General features: G+C 39.7%; 1 protein-coding gene across 2 annotated transcripts in view; it reads left to right on the top strand.

Annotated features, from left to right (window-relative positions):
• micu3b (mitochondrial calcium uptake family, member 3b) overlaps positions 1-17250 on the top strand; it is a 27401-nt gene extending 10151 nt beyond the window's left edge. The window contains exons 8-15 of one of the 2 annotated variants that reach the window (XM_037780605.1): positions 1408-1449; positions 4100-4195; positions 4643-4731; positions 4934-5105; positions 7248-7356; positions 8467-8624; positions 9703-9771; positions 16103-17250. In XM_037780605.1, the coding sequence (XP_037636533.1) occupies positions 1408-1449; positions 4100-4195; positions 4643-4731; positions 4934-5105; positions 7248-7356; positions 8467-8624; positions 9703-9771 (735 nt within the window). In that variant the 3' untranslated portion in view covers positions 16103-17250. The remainder of the gene's footprint in view (positions 1-1407; positions 1450-4099; positions 4196-4642; positions 4732-4933; positions 5106-7247; positions 7357-8466; positions 8625-9702; positions 9772-16102) is intronic. The other variant, XM_037780606.1, reaches the window with a different exon arrangement.

Genomic DNA, 17250 nt, shown 5'->3' with positions numbered 1-17250 from the left:
GAGCTTTTTCACTGAAGACAGTTGCCTGTTGCATCTGTACGTGAGGTAGATTAGATCAATGAGAATGAATCAAAACTGTAAACCCATACCGGTCTGACTCCCAACTCGTTAAATCGGATACCGTCACACGGAGACACCCTTTAGCGGCAATATGTGACAAACTGGGCTTTCAACTAACTCCAATGTAAACCCACTGCGGCGTTATTCGACGGTTGGAGCAAGTGACGTAGTATTAATAGTGTGAGAGTCCGCCAAAGGCGTGCAGAAGGGGTGGTGGAAAGAATCAAACAAACACAGGACTTTCAACCAGGACACCACTGTTCGTGTCCTGTGTGAAACTAAAAGTAACTACTTATTTTGTCACGTGACTCGTTATTATCGTCAGTTCCGTGTGTTACGTGAGTCGCTAGTCACGTGAGTCATTAGTCAGTGAAGTTAACGTTAACCATGACAGTTTCCTAACCCTAACTAAGTGGTTGTGTTGCCTAAACCTAACTTTATATGAAAACGGAAGTTTATTTTGAAAGGACACTATGCATTTAACAAGCGTATATAAACACACCATCCCTGACATGTCCAAAAGTAACGAAAGAGGGGTACCCCATGTGTCGGTCTCCGACCAAGCGGTGGTATTTGACGAGTTGGGTGTAAGAATGTGTTGGGAAAATTGAAAGAGGTCGCTAAAAAAACTCCATAGAGCTGACAGGGACTATAGAGTCAGGTGATTCTCTATAGGTTTATCACCATGAGTGACACCTTTGACATTAAACACAGCCCTCTGATCAATTGATATTAATAATAATGATAATAATAATAATAAATAGATTGGTGCAGTGAATTTAAGACACCCTGAGTCTTAAATGTGAACCAATGTCTAACACGACAGGGTTTTGTGTTCCTAGAGAGAACACAGGCTGCTCAGGGGTGAATGTGGTCATACAGGGTAAAACATGCCTGAGGCTTTCATCTCTGTAGGGCCGCCTTGTGTCGCATGCAGGTGGATGTAAACAGGCCGAGCTGAATGGAACGATAAGAGAGACTCTTTGAGGTCTTATCGCACAAACACACCATGGAGGAGCTTACTCTGCCTGGGACAAATGTTAGCATCTCTGGACAGTCTTGCATTAATCTTAAGCCCGTATAAGCATCAAAAAGATCATTAGAATGGGCACTCTAGATTTGGAAATATAACGATGCTTTGCAAAGATGACAAAGTTGAGGGCGAAGACTCTGGGTGTAATCACAAAGCTGAAGAATAGGAATAAGAAATCCCTGGTAAAGTCAAATAAACTTGACGGCTAGGACTTAAAAAATCAAACGGTGGCTTAAAAACTAATTTCCAACCGTCTTCCTGTTCTAAAACACGTTGTGAATTATAAATGAATCTCTGCTCTCTTTTTATTTCAGAGCCTGCAGCTGTACGGTCAACGCAAATCCCAGCCGCACAGTGTATGTATTGTTCTCCTTCCCTGAAGGAACTGTTCTGCTTGTTGCATGTATTTTTGGCACGCTCTCCTCCTAACCTGACATTTTTTTTTTCATGCACATAAAACACGCATGCATCTCAGGGGCTGACACCACCCGTATTTGTGTCTGTTAACAGAAGAGATAACCTCATTCACGTTCACTGTGAATTGAAATACACCACTGTGTGCAACGTTATCTGACATATTGTCTTTGTATGTGTGTGTGTGTGTGTGTGGTAGTGCAGATGATTTATGTACTTTTTGTCAGCGTTGGGCGAGAGATTCCACTTCAAAAAGCTCTTACCTGAAGACTGACAACGTTTCGCCCGGACCCCCATGTTTTATTTTTACAGTTTCTTGAGGAGTGGTATTTGGACTCAGGTTACCTTTTGTGATGGGTTTGACCATGAAGATGCCAGTCAGAGAGGAGAACTGTGAAAAGCACTCAACACACACACACACACATAGAAGAGCCCACAAGCTAACAGAGAGACAGACCCGTCTCTTTGAAGATTTTACCTTTCGGCGTGTCTTTTTTTGTTTTGATTCCTTCTGCCGTACTGAAGATATGTTTCCAGCAACGAGTTCAAAAGTCAGAAACACATAACAGGCATGTATGTCTTCAGTGCTGCGGTCGGGCTTTCCCCGGTATATTCTAATTACAAGTGTATCAGGATCTTTTCATGGGATGAGATGGGAGCAGTGCAACGCATTAAAGAGTTGTTCCGTAATTAGCTGTGGGTTTCATGTTGTAAATCTCCCTCTCTCTGGTGAAAAGTGATGAGGTGCAGAGGAAGAGCTGTTTTATCATCTGTGTAACATTCACCCTCAGGCTTGAGAGATGAAAAAAAAAAACAGTTGATAAGATAAATAAATATTATGAAATGAAGCAAGCCGTTCTTAAGAGCACGTGTCAACGGCGGCCAGCTGTTTCTAGTTGGCTGTGTGCTGGTGTTGCTTTTGGACGAGGTGATGTCCGGACTTGTGAAACATCGAGACTGGAGAAATGATGAGTGAGAGACACCGACATGGTTTGGTTTATAACTGGGAGTTAGAAATCCTAGTTTTCTTCATCTGTTCCGTTTTAGGTTTTTTTTCAAATGGAAACGCCCACTCGGTCGTTGCAAAAAGCAGTGATGCAAGTTACCAAAGTAAGCTAATCGAAGCTAATCAATAAGGTTATGAATAACCTGAATGCTAGCACTAGCTGTGTCACGTTTGGAAATAACTGAAAGACTTAGTTCAGATTTTTTGAAGTGGGGTTGTATGTATACTCCCGTGTACTGCAAGATAAAATTACTGCTTTTGTGAATGCAGTCTGGTGGCTTTGAAGAGAGCGATATAACGGCTTCAGTTCCCGATTGGAAAGGGTTGTCAGACGGCGAGGTAAAGTGGACGGGAGCAGCCACCTAAAAGAAATTCAATATCAGTTCAAGTGTACGCTATATTTAGAATATTTTCACCACTTCACCTTGTCATCAGACAGCCCTTTCAACAGAGAACTGAAGCTGTTATAACACTCTCTTCAAAGCCACCAGACTACATTCACAAAAACAGTAATTTTACCTCGCAGAACACAGGACTTGCTGGTCTACCACTGCATCCATCGGTTAGTTTGTTTGTGTTATTGTGTAACTTTCAGATCCGAACTAACGCGGCGTTCACACAGCAATACTTTACTTTGGTCATGTGGGAAAAAGTTTTTAGGAAGATAACATAATAATAACATTTTGACGCTAAAACATATATACTTTGACCACAATTTGAATTTCAGATTTGAATACAGAAGGAACACATCTGTGAAGCTAGAGGATGATATAACAACCTCATAAACCCCATAATAATGGACCCACCCTTTAACTACTCGAGACACATTTCCTGTGATCTTTCCATTGAATATCACACCACTTACAAGAGAGACGTTGTTGACAGTTCAGTATAGCTACAGTTATAGTAGTCCAGAAGGCAGCAGTGTGTAAACTGTAATAATGATAATGATTGGTTAATCCGAGATCAGGAGCCTGACCTCATCAAGAAAAATAGCAGAGTGGTTTCTTTGTTCCAGACAATGTTGAGCAGGAATTGTGCATTTTAGTGCGTCGGTAAAATCTGCACCATCATCTTTTATATTTAGACTCTGAACCTATTGCACAGCAGTAGGTGAGAGAGATGTCTGTTAACCTGCATTCACCTCTCAGTTTAGCATTAAATGATGATGATGTATTGGGTGGGTTCAGTTGCATAGTTAACCTGGCATGAATCACCATTCAGCTCTCACGCCTTGCATGCTTTGGACATGTGTTAGCTATGTTGGCTCAATGTCCTGCCAAGAGGCTGCATGCATGGCTGCAGAGCAGAGCAGGCTCACGTCAGGGCTGATGGGCCTCTCAGATACAGCGGTGTCAGCTCCAGTCTGTTTCTGCCTGTCTGACTGTGGATGGATGTCAGTCTGTCTTTTTGTCCTTTTGTCTACCGCCACACATGTCTGACTCTTCATCTTATTTCTAGTCTGTGCATCTCGGTCCTCCTGCCCGCCTCCGTGTTTGTTCGTCCGTCTTCCTTTTTCCTAATCTTAGTAACGTGTGCCAGATGTATTTTGTCTTCTAACAGCTGTGCTTCAACCGCTGCCACAGGTTCTTAAAAAAGACAGTCAGCATGTGGAGGCCCGGGGCATGTGGGATGTTCTCAGACGTGGCACAAGTCAAGTTCTGTTTTCTGATCTCACCGAGGTAGCCATGCCCTCATTACTTTGGTTATACAGTAATAATACTATGACTGTCCGTACTGTAGGTTCCTTGTTAGAGCTGTGGAGTAAAGGAAATACTCACTAATGTTCCCTCTGTAGCACGTTGGATGAATCTGTTGCATGGCACGTGTTCATGCAGAAATGAGAAATGCTGTTTGGTTTCAGGCACAGTGAAAAATTAACCATTAACTCGGAGTAATTATTCAATAGCAGAATCTATTAACTAACATCTTTACTTTCAGCATGGTTAGATAAATATCATTGTTAATGTTTACCTGGTGTTACCATGATACACTTAAGAGAACAGCTCATCCTGGCTGCTCAGACTCAGAGATTTTGTGCAAATTGACTCAATGTTTGGCTGAATAATTGCTGAAGTGGATATTTAAAGCTATGAGGAGTCATAATGCAGCACTTTTCCCTCTGATAGAATGTGGATGACAAGACAGAGACGACGCTGCTGGTGCATTTCTTTGGGAAAAAAGGCAAAGCCGAGTTGAAATTTGAAGAGTTTTACAAGTGAGTTAAAAAAAACATTTGTCTTCTCTGTGATAAATCATGATGTTCCTGAGTAAACAGTGTAATATGGCCATTAATCATTTTCATACTTCCAGCAGCTTAACCTTTAGTGGTTTTGTTTGTGACCATGTTAAGTGTTCCTTTGTGCATGCAAGTTTCTGGTGGTGGCGTTTCCTGTCAGCGGTGCGTCTCGCTCCTCCAGGTTCATGGACAACCTGCAGACAGAGTTGCTCGAGATAGAGTTCCTCTCCTACTCCAAAGGCCTGCCCACCATTGGCGAGGAAGACTTCGCTCGGATCCTCCTTCGCTACACCAACGTGGACGACGTCAGCGAGTATTTGGAGAACGTGCGCCACAGCTTGCCGGATGAAAAGGTACGCTGTTGTTTTCCCATTCCGATTTGTCATCCCGTGTTACGTCTGACAGCGCCCATTCCTCATGTTAAAGTACAAAGGGTAGACAAAATAACAGTGATGCCTCACAATATGATGTCATCCAATACAACATCAAAAACTGCAGCCTCAAAGAATGCAGGAGAGATCAACCAATTCCTCTCTTCAACATTATAAGACTCACAAAGTTGTAGGACTATTAAATTGTACATTATTATATTGGTTTTCAGGGTATTTTGTCCAACCTGTCATTTAACCTCATCCTTACCTCTTATAGATCACACATATTGAAAGGATGAAAATCAAATTTTGAATTACAATTTGTGGTTTTAGGGGAATTACGTGTTGGAGCCAGGTGGCAACCTCTGAAAAGTGAAGCTGGTGCAGAAGTGCCTTAAACTTGCGTTCTTTCTAACAGCCAGCAGGGGGCGACTCCTCTGGTTGCAAAAATTTAGTTTGATCTGTGTCTATGAGAAAATGAGCCTACTTCTCACGTGATTTATTACCTCAGTAAACATTGTAAACAAGAGTTTATGGTCTCAAACGCTAGTTTCAAGTCTTCTTGAAGACTTTTTTTACTTTGCAGGGAGTTAGGCAAGCTCTGCCCCTTCTGTTTCCAGTCTTTATTCTAAGCTAACATAACTGCCTGCTGATTATAGCTTCATATTTAGCATGGGGAATGGTATCAATGTTCTCATCTGACTAAAGCCTTTTTTTTTTAGCAATTAATTTGCACATGAATATATTTTTACAACCTGTTGTTTTTGTCATGAATGATTTCACACAAAACAAGAATATTACAAGGCGAAAAAGGGACATGATTTTTTCGGAACAAGGTCGATTTGCTGAGCTTTTTTACCACGAAGGCATCGACCAATCACGTTGTGCAGAATGGGTTCAGTTGCCCCTATATTTATGAAACAACAACACGAAGGGCCCTTAGTCCAAACCAAGAAGGCAAACTTCATTACTCCTTTTAACCTTTACAAAGGCAGCACAGACCAGATCCACTCCTTCTGCTCTTAAATTTCAAAATAAAAGCCCTAGACATATAATATTCGCAAGCGAGTATTTCACATTTTGTGTCAATTATTTGTCCCGACCCGGTGTGTAAAGGCCTTAACTCCTAGAAAGAAAGTGAAGAAGTGTTTTCCAAAATGTCAAACTATTCCTTTAAATGAATTAGTAAGCGTTTCACAGACTTTGAAACAACAAAAAAGACACAGCAATGCACAATGTACATGAACTGCTGCAATAAGGGATCGGGTGATGATCAAGCAAAACTAGTTTGGAACTCGTTCGGCCGTCATAGAGACGTTCAGATGTGAGGTTAACAGCACACATTCAAGGTTTCTTTTGGTCCCTCCCTGTGAATTAGCTGCTGAGTGAAGCATCCTCATTTTAGCTTTAATTTGTTTTTCCTCTTGGCGCTGCTGAAAAGGCACCAGCAGCTCCTCGGCCTTCTCGAGTAGCCTGTTGCTAGATCTCCATTGACGATCAAGTGGGTCTCATCGTTAGGCTAAGAGATATTTTATGGCCCTCACCTTGTTGAAACAGCAAAGCGTCACAGATTAGTCATTACTCCATTTGTTAGGATGTGTGCACTGCCTGTTTGGCGAGGCCCCCGGCGAGAGAAGGAGCTAGTAGCTGTGGGACGGTTGAGTGGAGATCAATGGGCTCGGTGTTTGAGTCATCAGCCAGGCTTGAAATGTTTGGGGATTCATCACTTTTGTTGTTTTTGTTTATTCAAGTATCAGGTTAATCTGCTTTAGAAAAGTCTGCAAACGGCCTGACCTCTTCCCAAAAAGCTACAGTCCTCCCCCCGCTGCTGACAGCTCAGCGTGTCCATACCGCGCAGGGAAAATCCAGCAATGTATACTTTGTCTGTTTGGGTGTGTTATCTATCTGATGGCTTCAAGGTCCCACACACACTAAAGGATTCCCCCCTCCCACGCAGGATGAAAGGAGGCAGATTATGTGTTGTGTGAATTGTAGCACTATCCTTTGCCGGAGTGTTGACACATGCAGCTTTATGTGGCACTTTATGATTTCTCATGTTGCATTTCACAAGCTTTATGTTTCATAAATAAAAAGCGTTGTTTTATTGTTGTCATCTCTTTGCAGGGAATCACCTTTGAGGAGTTCAGGTCCTTCTTCCAGTTCCTAAACAACCTGGAGGATTTCACCATCGCCATGCAGATGTACAACTTCGCCAACCGCTCCATCGGTCAAGGTAAAGTCTCACAGTTTATAGTCACATTATGGTGGTACAACACTTCAAATAGAGTCACTGGATAGTATAGTTGGTAACACTTTATAATAACCATCATTTATAAATAGTAAATTGATAGTTAATTAAACTTAATTAATAGTTATTTTACTGTTAACAAACAGAATGATAATTAATAATGTTTACTTATTACTAGTAATGCCACAATGTATGCTATTTTAACAGTTTATTGTTGCACACACTATAACATTATATATATATATATATATATATGTACAGTAATGTGTGCAACAATAATATCTTAATCATTAACAAATATATTTGTTAATGATTAAGATATTATTCGTATACCTTAAAGAAACGGTTTGTAAAACATCTATAAACATTATTTGGATGGCTATCATAAAGTTACAGCTGATGATTATAATACTTTGTTAAATGGTTAATAAATACTTTGTAAAATGTCTTTAAACAATATTTAGATGATAGTTAATACTTTGTCAATGGTTAATAATTGGTTTATGTCCATCTATCTATGTTATGTTTATAGATGTTTTACAAACAATTTCTTAAAGGTTTACAAATTATTTGGTAATCGCTAACAAATACTTAATATAGTATATCAAATGTTATAATGTGTGCAACAATAAACTGTTAATAAATAGTTTACCAATGTAATCAAAATTAAATTGTTATAGTCTTTTTTCAGCTATGATACAATATATAATGTATAAAGTAGTTATTTCATATTATACAAACTAATGATAAAACAACAGAAATTATAACATTACTGATAATTAGTAAATATTAATTATCATTTCATTGTTTGTTAACAGTAGAAACTACGTTTAATTAACTATCAATTTACCATTTATAAATGATTATTATAAAGTGTTACCGTATAGTTTTACTATTTGTCCTCCGTTTGCAGTGAGTCTGAGCAAACCCTCCAGGTGACATCAAATCTTTATGATTTTGCCTCAAACAACACAATCTGTTTAAATGTCATAATGGAAATAGTAATGGTAATATTGGTAGCAAACACATCTGTAATAAAGACTACTTCCCTCTTCAGTGTTGATTGATTGTTCACCTGTTTTTCTTCCCTCTCAGAGGAGTTCACCCGCGCCGTCTACGTGGCCACGGGCATCAAGCTGACCCGCCACCTGGTCAACACGGTCTTCAAGATCTTTGACGAGGATCGCGATGGTAAACTCAGCCACAAGGAGTTCATCGGCGTCATGAAGGACCGGCTGCACCGCGGCGGCGGGGTGAGATTCCATTTAGACGCCATCTATCTCTGTTTTATGACTCTGAAGGTGACGGAGGTGTTGGTGTCTCTGCAGCAGCACTGGCTGATGGGAAAGATGTCAGTTTTTGTCAGCTACTTCTTAATGTATAATCTGAAGGGCGGTCAAAGTTAACACGATAATAACGCGTTAACGCAAATTTGTTTTAACGGTACTAATTTCTTTAACACATTAACTCAACTTGCGATTTTTAGGTTGTAGCGGACTCAGTTTTAAAGCTAGAAGATACTGAAGATACTGGCATCATAAACCTAAGGAATCCATCAGTACCAACCATGTCATACTAGCTTATTGAGAAGAAAAAACTGGCATGGCCATTTTCAAAGGGGTCCCTTGACCTCTGACCTCAAGATATGTGAATGAAAATGGGTTCTATGGGTACCCACGAGTCTCCCCTTTACAGACATGCCCACTTTATGATAATCACATGCAGTTTGGGGCAAGTCATAGCCAAGTCAGCACACTGACACACTGACAGCTGTTGTTGCCTGTTGGGTACATTTTGAACAGATAAAAATAATGTGTGATTAATTTTTCGATTAATCATGATTAACTATGGACAATCATGCGATTAATCGCGATTAAATTAATCGATTGACAGCCTTAGTAATCTGTCAGGACGGATATCACACTGAAGGACACAGAGTCAAGTCAGATTTCAAAGGGGGAAGGTCAAATACGGGTTGATGCTGGGCACAGAAATACATGTTTACTTTCAAAACAGAGTACTTTCACACAATTAGGCCTACTTAAGCAGCTATTAGCATCACAAACACCACATTTCCTGTTTAATTACAGCTTTCAGTGAGCTCTAATTATGTCTCTGTTTTCTTTAGGCGGTGCTGTACTTAAATGACTCCATACCATAATGTCTAAATTACACTCCTGCCACTTTTTATTACTGAAACACATCTCACATCTGAGTTGGCCGTTAGTGATTTTGGTGAAATTATACTGCCATCTAGTGGGACATCATGAAATGAATCTTCTCATAGTATTCCTCTCTGTCTTTCTCTCACTTTCTCTCAATCATTCACAGGGTGTCAGAGGGGAGGAGAAGTTCACCTCTTTTAAGTCCTGCATGAGGAAGGAGCTTTCAGGCAAATAGGTAAAGTATTTTTTCAGACTGTCCGCATTCTCTGTTAATGGGGAGAAAAATAAAAATATACTAACAATGCTTAATGTGAGGTTGAAAAATGCAACATGATTCTTGTTTTAAACTGTTCCCTAACAGCGTTTCCCAGACACACTATCCCAGTCAGTCTTTTCAGATTGTGTGCCCACACTCTGCTCGCCCCGAAGCATTGAGTTACACTGTAATATTAACGCCTGATCAACTGCCACCAGATACCAGCTTAAGTCTGCACATGAGCAGTGAGCGGTGCAGTTTAAAGCTGTATAAATGTTTCAAAGGAAATGCACCTCTTGGGAGAGGGCTCGATAATCTGAGGAAAGGACTTGATCTGGATGTTTTTGCATATAGTGCCGCAATAAGAAAAATGTCTATTTTGAGAATTTTTATTGATTATTATTTGATTATATGAAAGTGCAGTGAACAATTAATATTTAGTTTCGGTACAGCATTTGTATTTTCTAACATATGTGTAACCTTACCAGTGGTTAAAGGAATAAATAGATAGATTTATTTTGAACATGTAACAAACAATAAGAAAGCAAAACAAGAATAACCAATAAAATGAACAGTAAACATATACATGTTTATAAAGGAGTAGGCAGAGGTAAACACTTAAAGATCCTACAACTTTCCATAACTTAAATAAAATTATGAACTTAATGTTTATCAAATATACACATAAATACATAAAAGATAAAAAACAACAACAACAACAACGAGCGTCACAGCCCCGAGAGAGACAAGGCCCCTTCCTCAACCCTCCCCCCTTAAAGAACATGTTTTGAACACATTACAATATGTTTTCTTAAATTGATTTATATATTTGTACATTGCTTAATTTCTTCATTTAAACCATTCCATAAATTCACCCCACAAATTGAAATACACATGCTTTTCATAGTGGTACGAACACAATGTTTTTTCCATTCAATTTTCCTCCTAGGTTATAACCCCCCCTCTCTGTCTGATCCAGGAAGTAAATTGTTTCTTGTTTTGTATATAATTCATACAGTCTTAAATTTGTCCAGAACCATGAACTTCAAAACACGTGACTTTAAAAACAGCGCGCAACAATGACGTACGGTGAGGTCAGTAACAGAGTAGGCACTACACTGCTAGGCCTAACAAAATCAATATTCAGTGATCCCGGGTCAATATGCTACATAATTGAAATGCATGTTATAAATGTTTAGTGTTATACAACAACGCAAGCACAATTCATTCTGTACATTTTGAATGAACAAATCAAATGCATACAATAAGTTTACAACAACGAACAGGAACAAACAATCATACAATCATTACAAAATACTGTATCTCTGAGCAAAAACGAGTGTAACACTGGCTGCAGTTGAATATGGTAATGCAGAGCCATCTTACGTTACTGTGGAAACAGGAATACACAACTCCTGCTATCTAGCAGCAACCTGCCAGATGTAGCTAGCACCAAGGCCTACGGAAAGGAGGCTGGGTTACGCGTCATATCTTCGGGGGTACAACACATGCACAATAAAATCTGGCCTGCACTCGTTGAAATTGAGCCAATCGCAACGCACGACCCTAGCTTCAGTTACACTGCGCATGTGTTATACCCCATACACCAAGACCCATGTCTGCCCGTGACCCAGCCTCCTTTCCATAGGCCTTTGCTAGCAGAAGACAGTAGTAGCATACTTTCAGCATGTAACGCTAACCTACAGTATGGATGCAGCTCGTTCAGACAGTGACAAGCTGTTGTTTCAGAACCATGGACAGCGCTGTTTGTTGTATGTAAGGGGTGTGTGTGCCGCAAATAACACGCAACAGCTGTTTCTACGCGCCTCCTTCTGCTCATTTGACAGAGAATCATTCATAAATTCAAAACGTATCTAGCACTCTGTTAGTGCCACGTTCTAATGCGAGTGCTGCGATTAATACATGTATTCTTTGATTTTGAAACAGTAGCCTCATGTTGTTATTACTGGCTGTGATGTGGAGTCGCTGGACATAACAATCATCTATCGCTCAGTAGGACCAAAGAGTATAGAAGCAAAGGGGCTTCGTTGACAATGGCCGCTAGATGGCACTGCGTTAGCGCTGCTGCCATTTTGGACCGAAAACTCCAATGAGTCCATAGCTATGAATGTATAAAGAGACGTCTGTAAATCACAGGATAATTTTTGTTAAAGTAAATCAACCTATGAACACTTAAAAAGCCCTCATTTAAATCATTATGTCCTAAAAGTTATAAAATGAACTAATAGCTGAATCCGAATCCGCCCTGCACGTTCATATGACATATCCGGTTCTGCCAGCTTCCTGCTAGCTGTAATAATGAATATATTGGTTATAATTCATCACTCTTATCTTATAATACACCCATGGGCTGTATGTTGTAAGCCTGTATCGTGGTGGATGTATTAACGTCTCTGTTCCCAAACAACCGGCTATCGGCCAGTAGCTAGTAGTGCTAGTAGCATGACATAAACATAATTCATTGTAGCTGTACGCTATTTACTAACACGCAGGGCAAAAGCACAGGACACAACCTCTTCTACATCCATGATCTGTGGTCTGTTGGACATTGATTTTGGAGATCCTTGACATGAAAAAAGATTGAGATAGCTCTCAAAATCTGTGCTGGATTTTTCTAAGTAAGTAAATAGTTATAATAGTATGCATATTTATAATATTTTTATTGTTCAACAAAGGGCATTTCCGTAGAGACATTAAAATGATGACAATAGAATAGAAATGACTTTGTTTTATTTTTATACGGCACTGTAGGCAGACGTTTTACTGGCGTACGGTAGTTGATTTAAGTCCAAAATGGCAGCGGCGTAGCTCTGCTGCTGGGCGCTGACTTTGCAGGGGATATTGGTAAATTTTAGCGTCTATACCAATCTACGGTCATCATCACTTACACTATTGTACCGAATAGTTTGAAGCTTCATTCATAACATTGATATTCAAATTTTTGTTAATAACTTACAGAAACATTGTGTGCAATAGTCCACCTTTCACCTCCTCTCTCTCTCGCTCACACACAGTGAGTGATGCAGCGCTCAGCCCTTTATCTTAGTCCTAAATCCAAAAGTCAAAATGTATTGAAAAAAGATAGATGTGATAATTTCCAAAAACATGTTTTTATCTAATGAAATATTCTGCCTCGATCCATATTTGTCGGCGTTTAGCCTTTCAAAAACAACATTTTCCCTGCGGTTAAAAAACTCTTTGCCCTCTGGCTTGGTTTGGTTATGTTTCTGTGTTGCATTCAGTCAGCAACAATTCAAACACAGAGGTCATTCAATATGAAGCTAAACAAAGTTATATAAAATGTACAGTGACTCACCAATCTCTAGTTGTTTTTCCTGGTGAACACATCAGATGTGGCGTTGTAAGGCTCGTCCTTACAGGCCGATTTATTAAGTCTCTGGCTCTAAATTGACAGAATAGCAAGGGCAGAAAGCCATGCTTACCTAGTGTGTTTCCTACAGTATGTCTATCCATTTCAAGGTGAAAAATGTTTTCTCCTCCAAGGCTGCATGTGGTGGCTGGACCAGGACCAGCTGCAGCAACTTAGTTGCCTCTGGAACTGTCTTTTCAAAGTCATACTCATCAAAAGTAGCTGTAAGGGCAATTTGACCCTTACTGCTTGCAAGCCATACAATCCCACAAGATCGCTTTTCAACCTGACCAAATCAAAACACTTAAGTTTTGACACTTGGTAATCGCGTACAGCTTGAATAGGACCCCAAAATGTAAACATGCACCGCCCAGAGCGGGGATGATATTAGTGGTATTACATAACATTATTATGATACATTAGCTTGTATATGGAGTGTTGAATGTGTTTAACTAGCTGTACAGCGACATAAAATACCGTTTTCAGTTGTAAGTTGGACAATTTGTACAGAGTTGTCTTCAGTGGGTGAATTTAAATACGACAGAAAGAGCTGTAGGGAAATAGGACCTTAAAGACCAGATGTACCATTATATCATAGAGAGTGTTACATGCAGTATGCCACCAAATTAAATATTGAAAGGGCCAGGAAGAGGAGAGAAAAGACAGTACAGGAAGTTAAAGCATCTTTATAGTGGTTAACTGTAGTTGTTTGACCAGATACATTTGTGTGTATGAATGCTACAAATGAATACATTTCAAGCTTAACATAAAATACAAAGCATGTTCATTGTTTCAACATAATAGATCAGGGTCAGGTCGGGTCCAGAAGAGGTCTGATAGCAGGGCTGGGGTCACCTAGGGAAACAGATTAGGAGAGCTGTAAATATACGGTGCAATACTACCAATATCTGTCCTCACATATCAGGCCTGAGTGTAGGCATGTTCAAACTAAAAAAGGAGCAACCTGTCTAAGAATGAAAATACCAGTATGAAAGAAGAGTAAAAGAATAAATTTAAACAATAAAATGCAACTTTAATTGCTTCTTTGTTGTTGTTTGAGGATAAATTATTTTTGGATAAACTATTGACATGACTAACAATAAGGTGAACTGCAGATGATTGGGATGAAACTTCTGAAATAAATGTTAGCTCTTCCACTTCAGTCTCTCTCTAGTCTAGTCAAGTATAGGCCAAGTGAAGATAACAGTTTTTATTTATCTAAACATGTCCAAAGTACAAATTACTCATTGTAATCATATCTATCAACTCGAAGCCAGATAATATATAAATTAAAACAATATTCCAGTTAAATATGGCAATTTAGTCATAAAGTGAACAGACAAAGACATGTCATTATCAAAGTGATAAACCTTAAAGAATAACTCATTTTAGACTCAGACAGGGGAGCAGGTCTGGCTGGTAGCAGGGCAAACAGAGAAATGGTCTTCTTTCTCCCCTCCTAGTTATAGGAGGACTTATTGTGTGCAGATTGAGCTCACCTGAGCCTAGTTGCCTCTAAACAGCACAGGTGAGCCTGTGGCTCCTCTCAGAGCTCATCAAGTCACAAGTTTTTAATCGGTTTGCGGTATAGTACTCCCTAGCGTTTGCCTGAGCAGTTTATTAAACGGAAGTTTAATTTTCATAAAACTATGATCGACTTGGGGCTGACAACAAACGGAAATGTGTTCAGAAAAAAAAATAGTTTATGTGAAAAAAACAGCTTCTCTATTGCTGAGGATCGATCATTTCAAAGCAGATAGCACATCCACGTAGTCAATCTTTTCTTTTGTACCAGTCCGTTTGAAAAGATAGTACACTTTTCTGTCCCTTTTGTTGATGTAGGTTGGCTAAGGCTGAGGTAGGCCTCCCTCTCGCTATAATTTCTTTTTTACTTTGAAAATCCAATTTTGCAAAATTGTTCGGTTCTGAGGTGTCAGCAGCCACCATGATGACATTGAGGTTTACGACGGTTTATGTTAGCTACAATGAATGAGCTCTGACGTATGACATTCAAATCCAACTGCGCACATTTCCAGCGAGGAATCTCGAATGTCATACGTAACGAAGAGCATTTCTGGCAGATCTACGTAAAAGGCACAGAGGAGTTCTGCTTTTTGACGTTAATGTTGTAGAATATACAGGTTCGAAGTGCGCATGCGCAAGATGTTTTTTTTTGGCTTACATTCACAATGAATGGGCAGTAAAATCGTATTTTCGTATTCGATGACGCAACCCCTACATTTCTTCAAAACGTCTAAACTACACAATAGAAATCACAAGAATAAACAGTAATAATACAAGTACAAGTTTATTATATGAAATATTATTGGTTTAGCAAACGTGATTTACAAGGGAGCCAGGGTAGGCACTGCTTACCTTGCTGCACTCGTGATATCCTAGATAGGCTACTATTTTCATGGCTCACATTTTGGGAAATGCACTATCAATCTTCTCATCTAACTGTCGGCAAGAAAGCGGATAAGCGTATTTACTAAAATGTTGAATGTTGAAGTGTTTGGATTTTCTGCCATTTATGATGATTGTTTTACACAATTTGACATATGTAAACTAACGTCTTTGCTGACAAGACGTCCCATGTCATTTTTAAAATGAAAGTAAATGAGTGAAATCTGTACATATTTGGGAGAACTACTGCTGAAGATCCACAGCTGTGGTCACTGCAGAGGACACAGATTTGATTCTACATACTTGCAGAACTACTGCTGCACTTCATGACTGTTTGATAAAGAGGTGTACGGGTTTTTGTTTCTCTGTAGTCCGATGTTTTCTGGTTTCTCAGTATCTAGAAAGAATTGAGTGCAGTTCTGATGATAAAGAACAATACAGATGATGCATAATGGCAGCACAGTGTGTCACACTGGACTTGCATTGATCATTCTCTCTCTGTTTTGTCACCAGGTGGAAATCCCATCATCACTGCATGTCTTAACTTGACGAGCTGGGCCTCCTCTGCTCTCTACCAGGACAGAAGGGTTAATGCATGTTGCAGCGTCTTATTGCACTATGTTAGAAGTCTTTAAATGAACAGGATGTGGTCGGCCTAATGGGAAGCTGTTGCAAGTGGTCAAACAAACAAAAATGACCCATTATGAACCTAAATCTACTTAACGCGGGACTCTAAATTGGAGTTTGTGTAACTGCTTTTATCTGCTCAGAAGATATTTAACTATTTATTGAGTACTTGTAAATATATTTATCAGTTTAAGATTGTTAACTTGACTTTATTTATTTATCTAAAAGTCCAACGTTGTCTTATTACCGCTCTGCCAGTGTGTGTTGTTCAGTTCGATTCTCCTTTTCTGTACGGCGGCAGCATTGCTAACATACTTCGCCCTTCTGTCGGCTCTGCAGCCCCCCTGCACAGATCAGCTTAGGACAACGCCTCCCCTCCTCCCTATCCTCCTCCTTCTCCTCCTCCCCCTCCTCCTCCTCTTCCTCCTCCTCTCTCCCAAAGCGCTGCAGCTAAAATCCTCCATCCCCTAGAGCCAGCAGGCCTGAACAAACTCACTCAGTCTGCGGAGGCTTTTCCACTGTTTAACTACGGGCAGCTAACAGTGTTAATCATTTCTTAGCTAGTCAAAGACGAAGTGCTATTTTCACGCCACTGGCAGGGATGACCTCTTTATAAATAAATATGCAAAATATTGAAGCCATATGTTTGTTCCACTCTTGGGACGCTCAGCTTAAATTCGTTTTGGAGCAATGACCTTCCCTTTACACTCTGTAAGGAAGAGTTTATCTTCTTTATAGAAATCCTTACTTGTACTACTGTACAGTGTTACTGAGGGATTCTTGATGGCTGGTGTAATGTTTGCTTTGGGTGGAGTGTTGTACTGAAAAAGATATCAACATGTTATGTGATGTAATGTTAACCAGACTGATGTATTTATATTTCAGACTACTTTCTGTTTTGAGTTTGGATTAGTTAGTCTACCTCTTGAAGAATTTCGGAAACTTCTCGCCATATGTCATTCTCTTAAATCAGGCCTCGACTGTTACAGTGATGCATTTATAATGACATGGTACAATAAATATAATGTCAAATA

The sequence above is a fragment of the Sebastes umbrosus genome, chromosome 9 (genome assembly GCF_015220745.1).
Source record: "Sebastes umbrosus isolate fSebUmb1 chromosome 9, fSebUmb1.pri, whole genome shotgun sequence".
Taxonomy (NCBI): domain Eukaryota; kingdom Metazoa; phylum Chordata; class Actinopteri; order Perciformes; family Sebastidae; genus Sebastes; species Sebastes umbrosus.
Note: the sequence above shows the minus strand (reverse complement) of the source record. Positions and strands in the feature narration are given on the sequence as shown.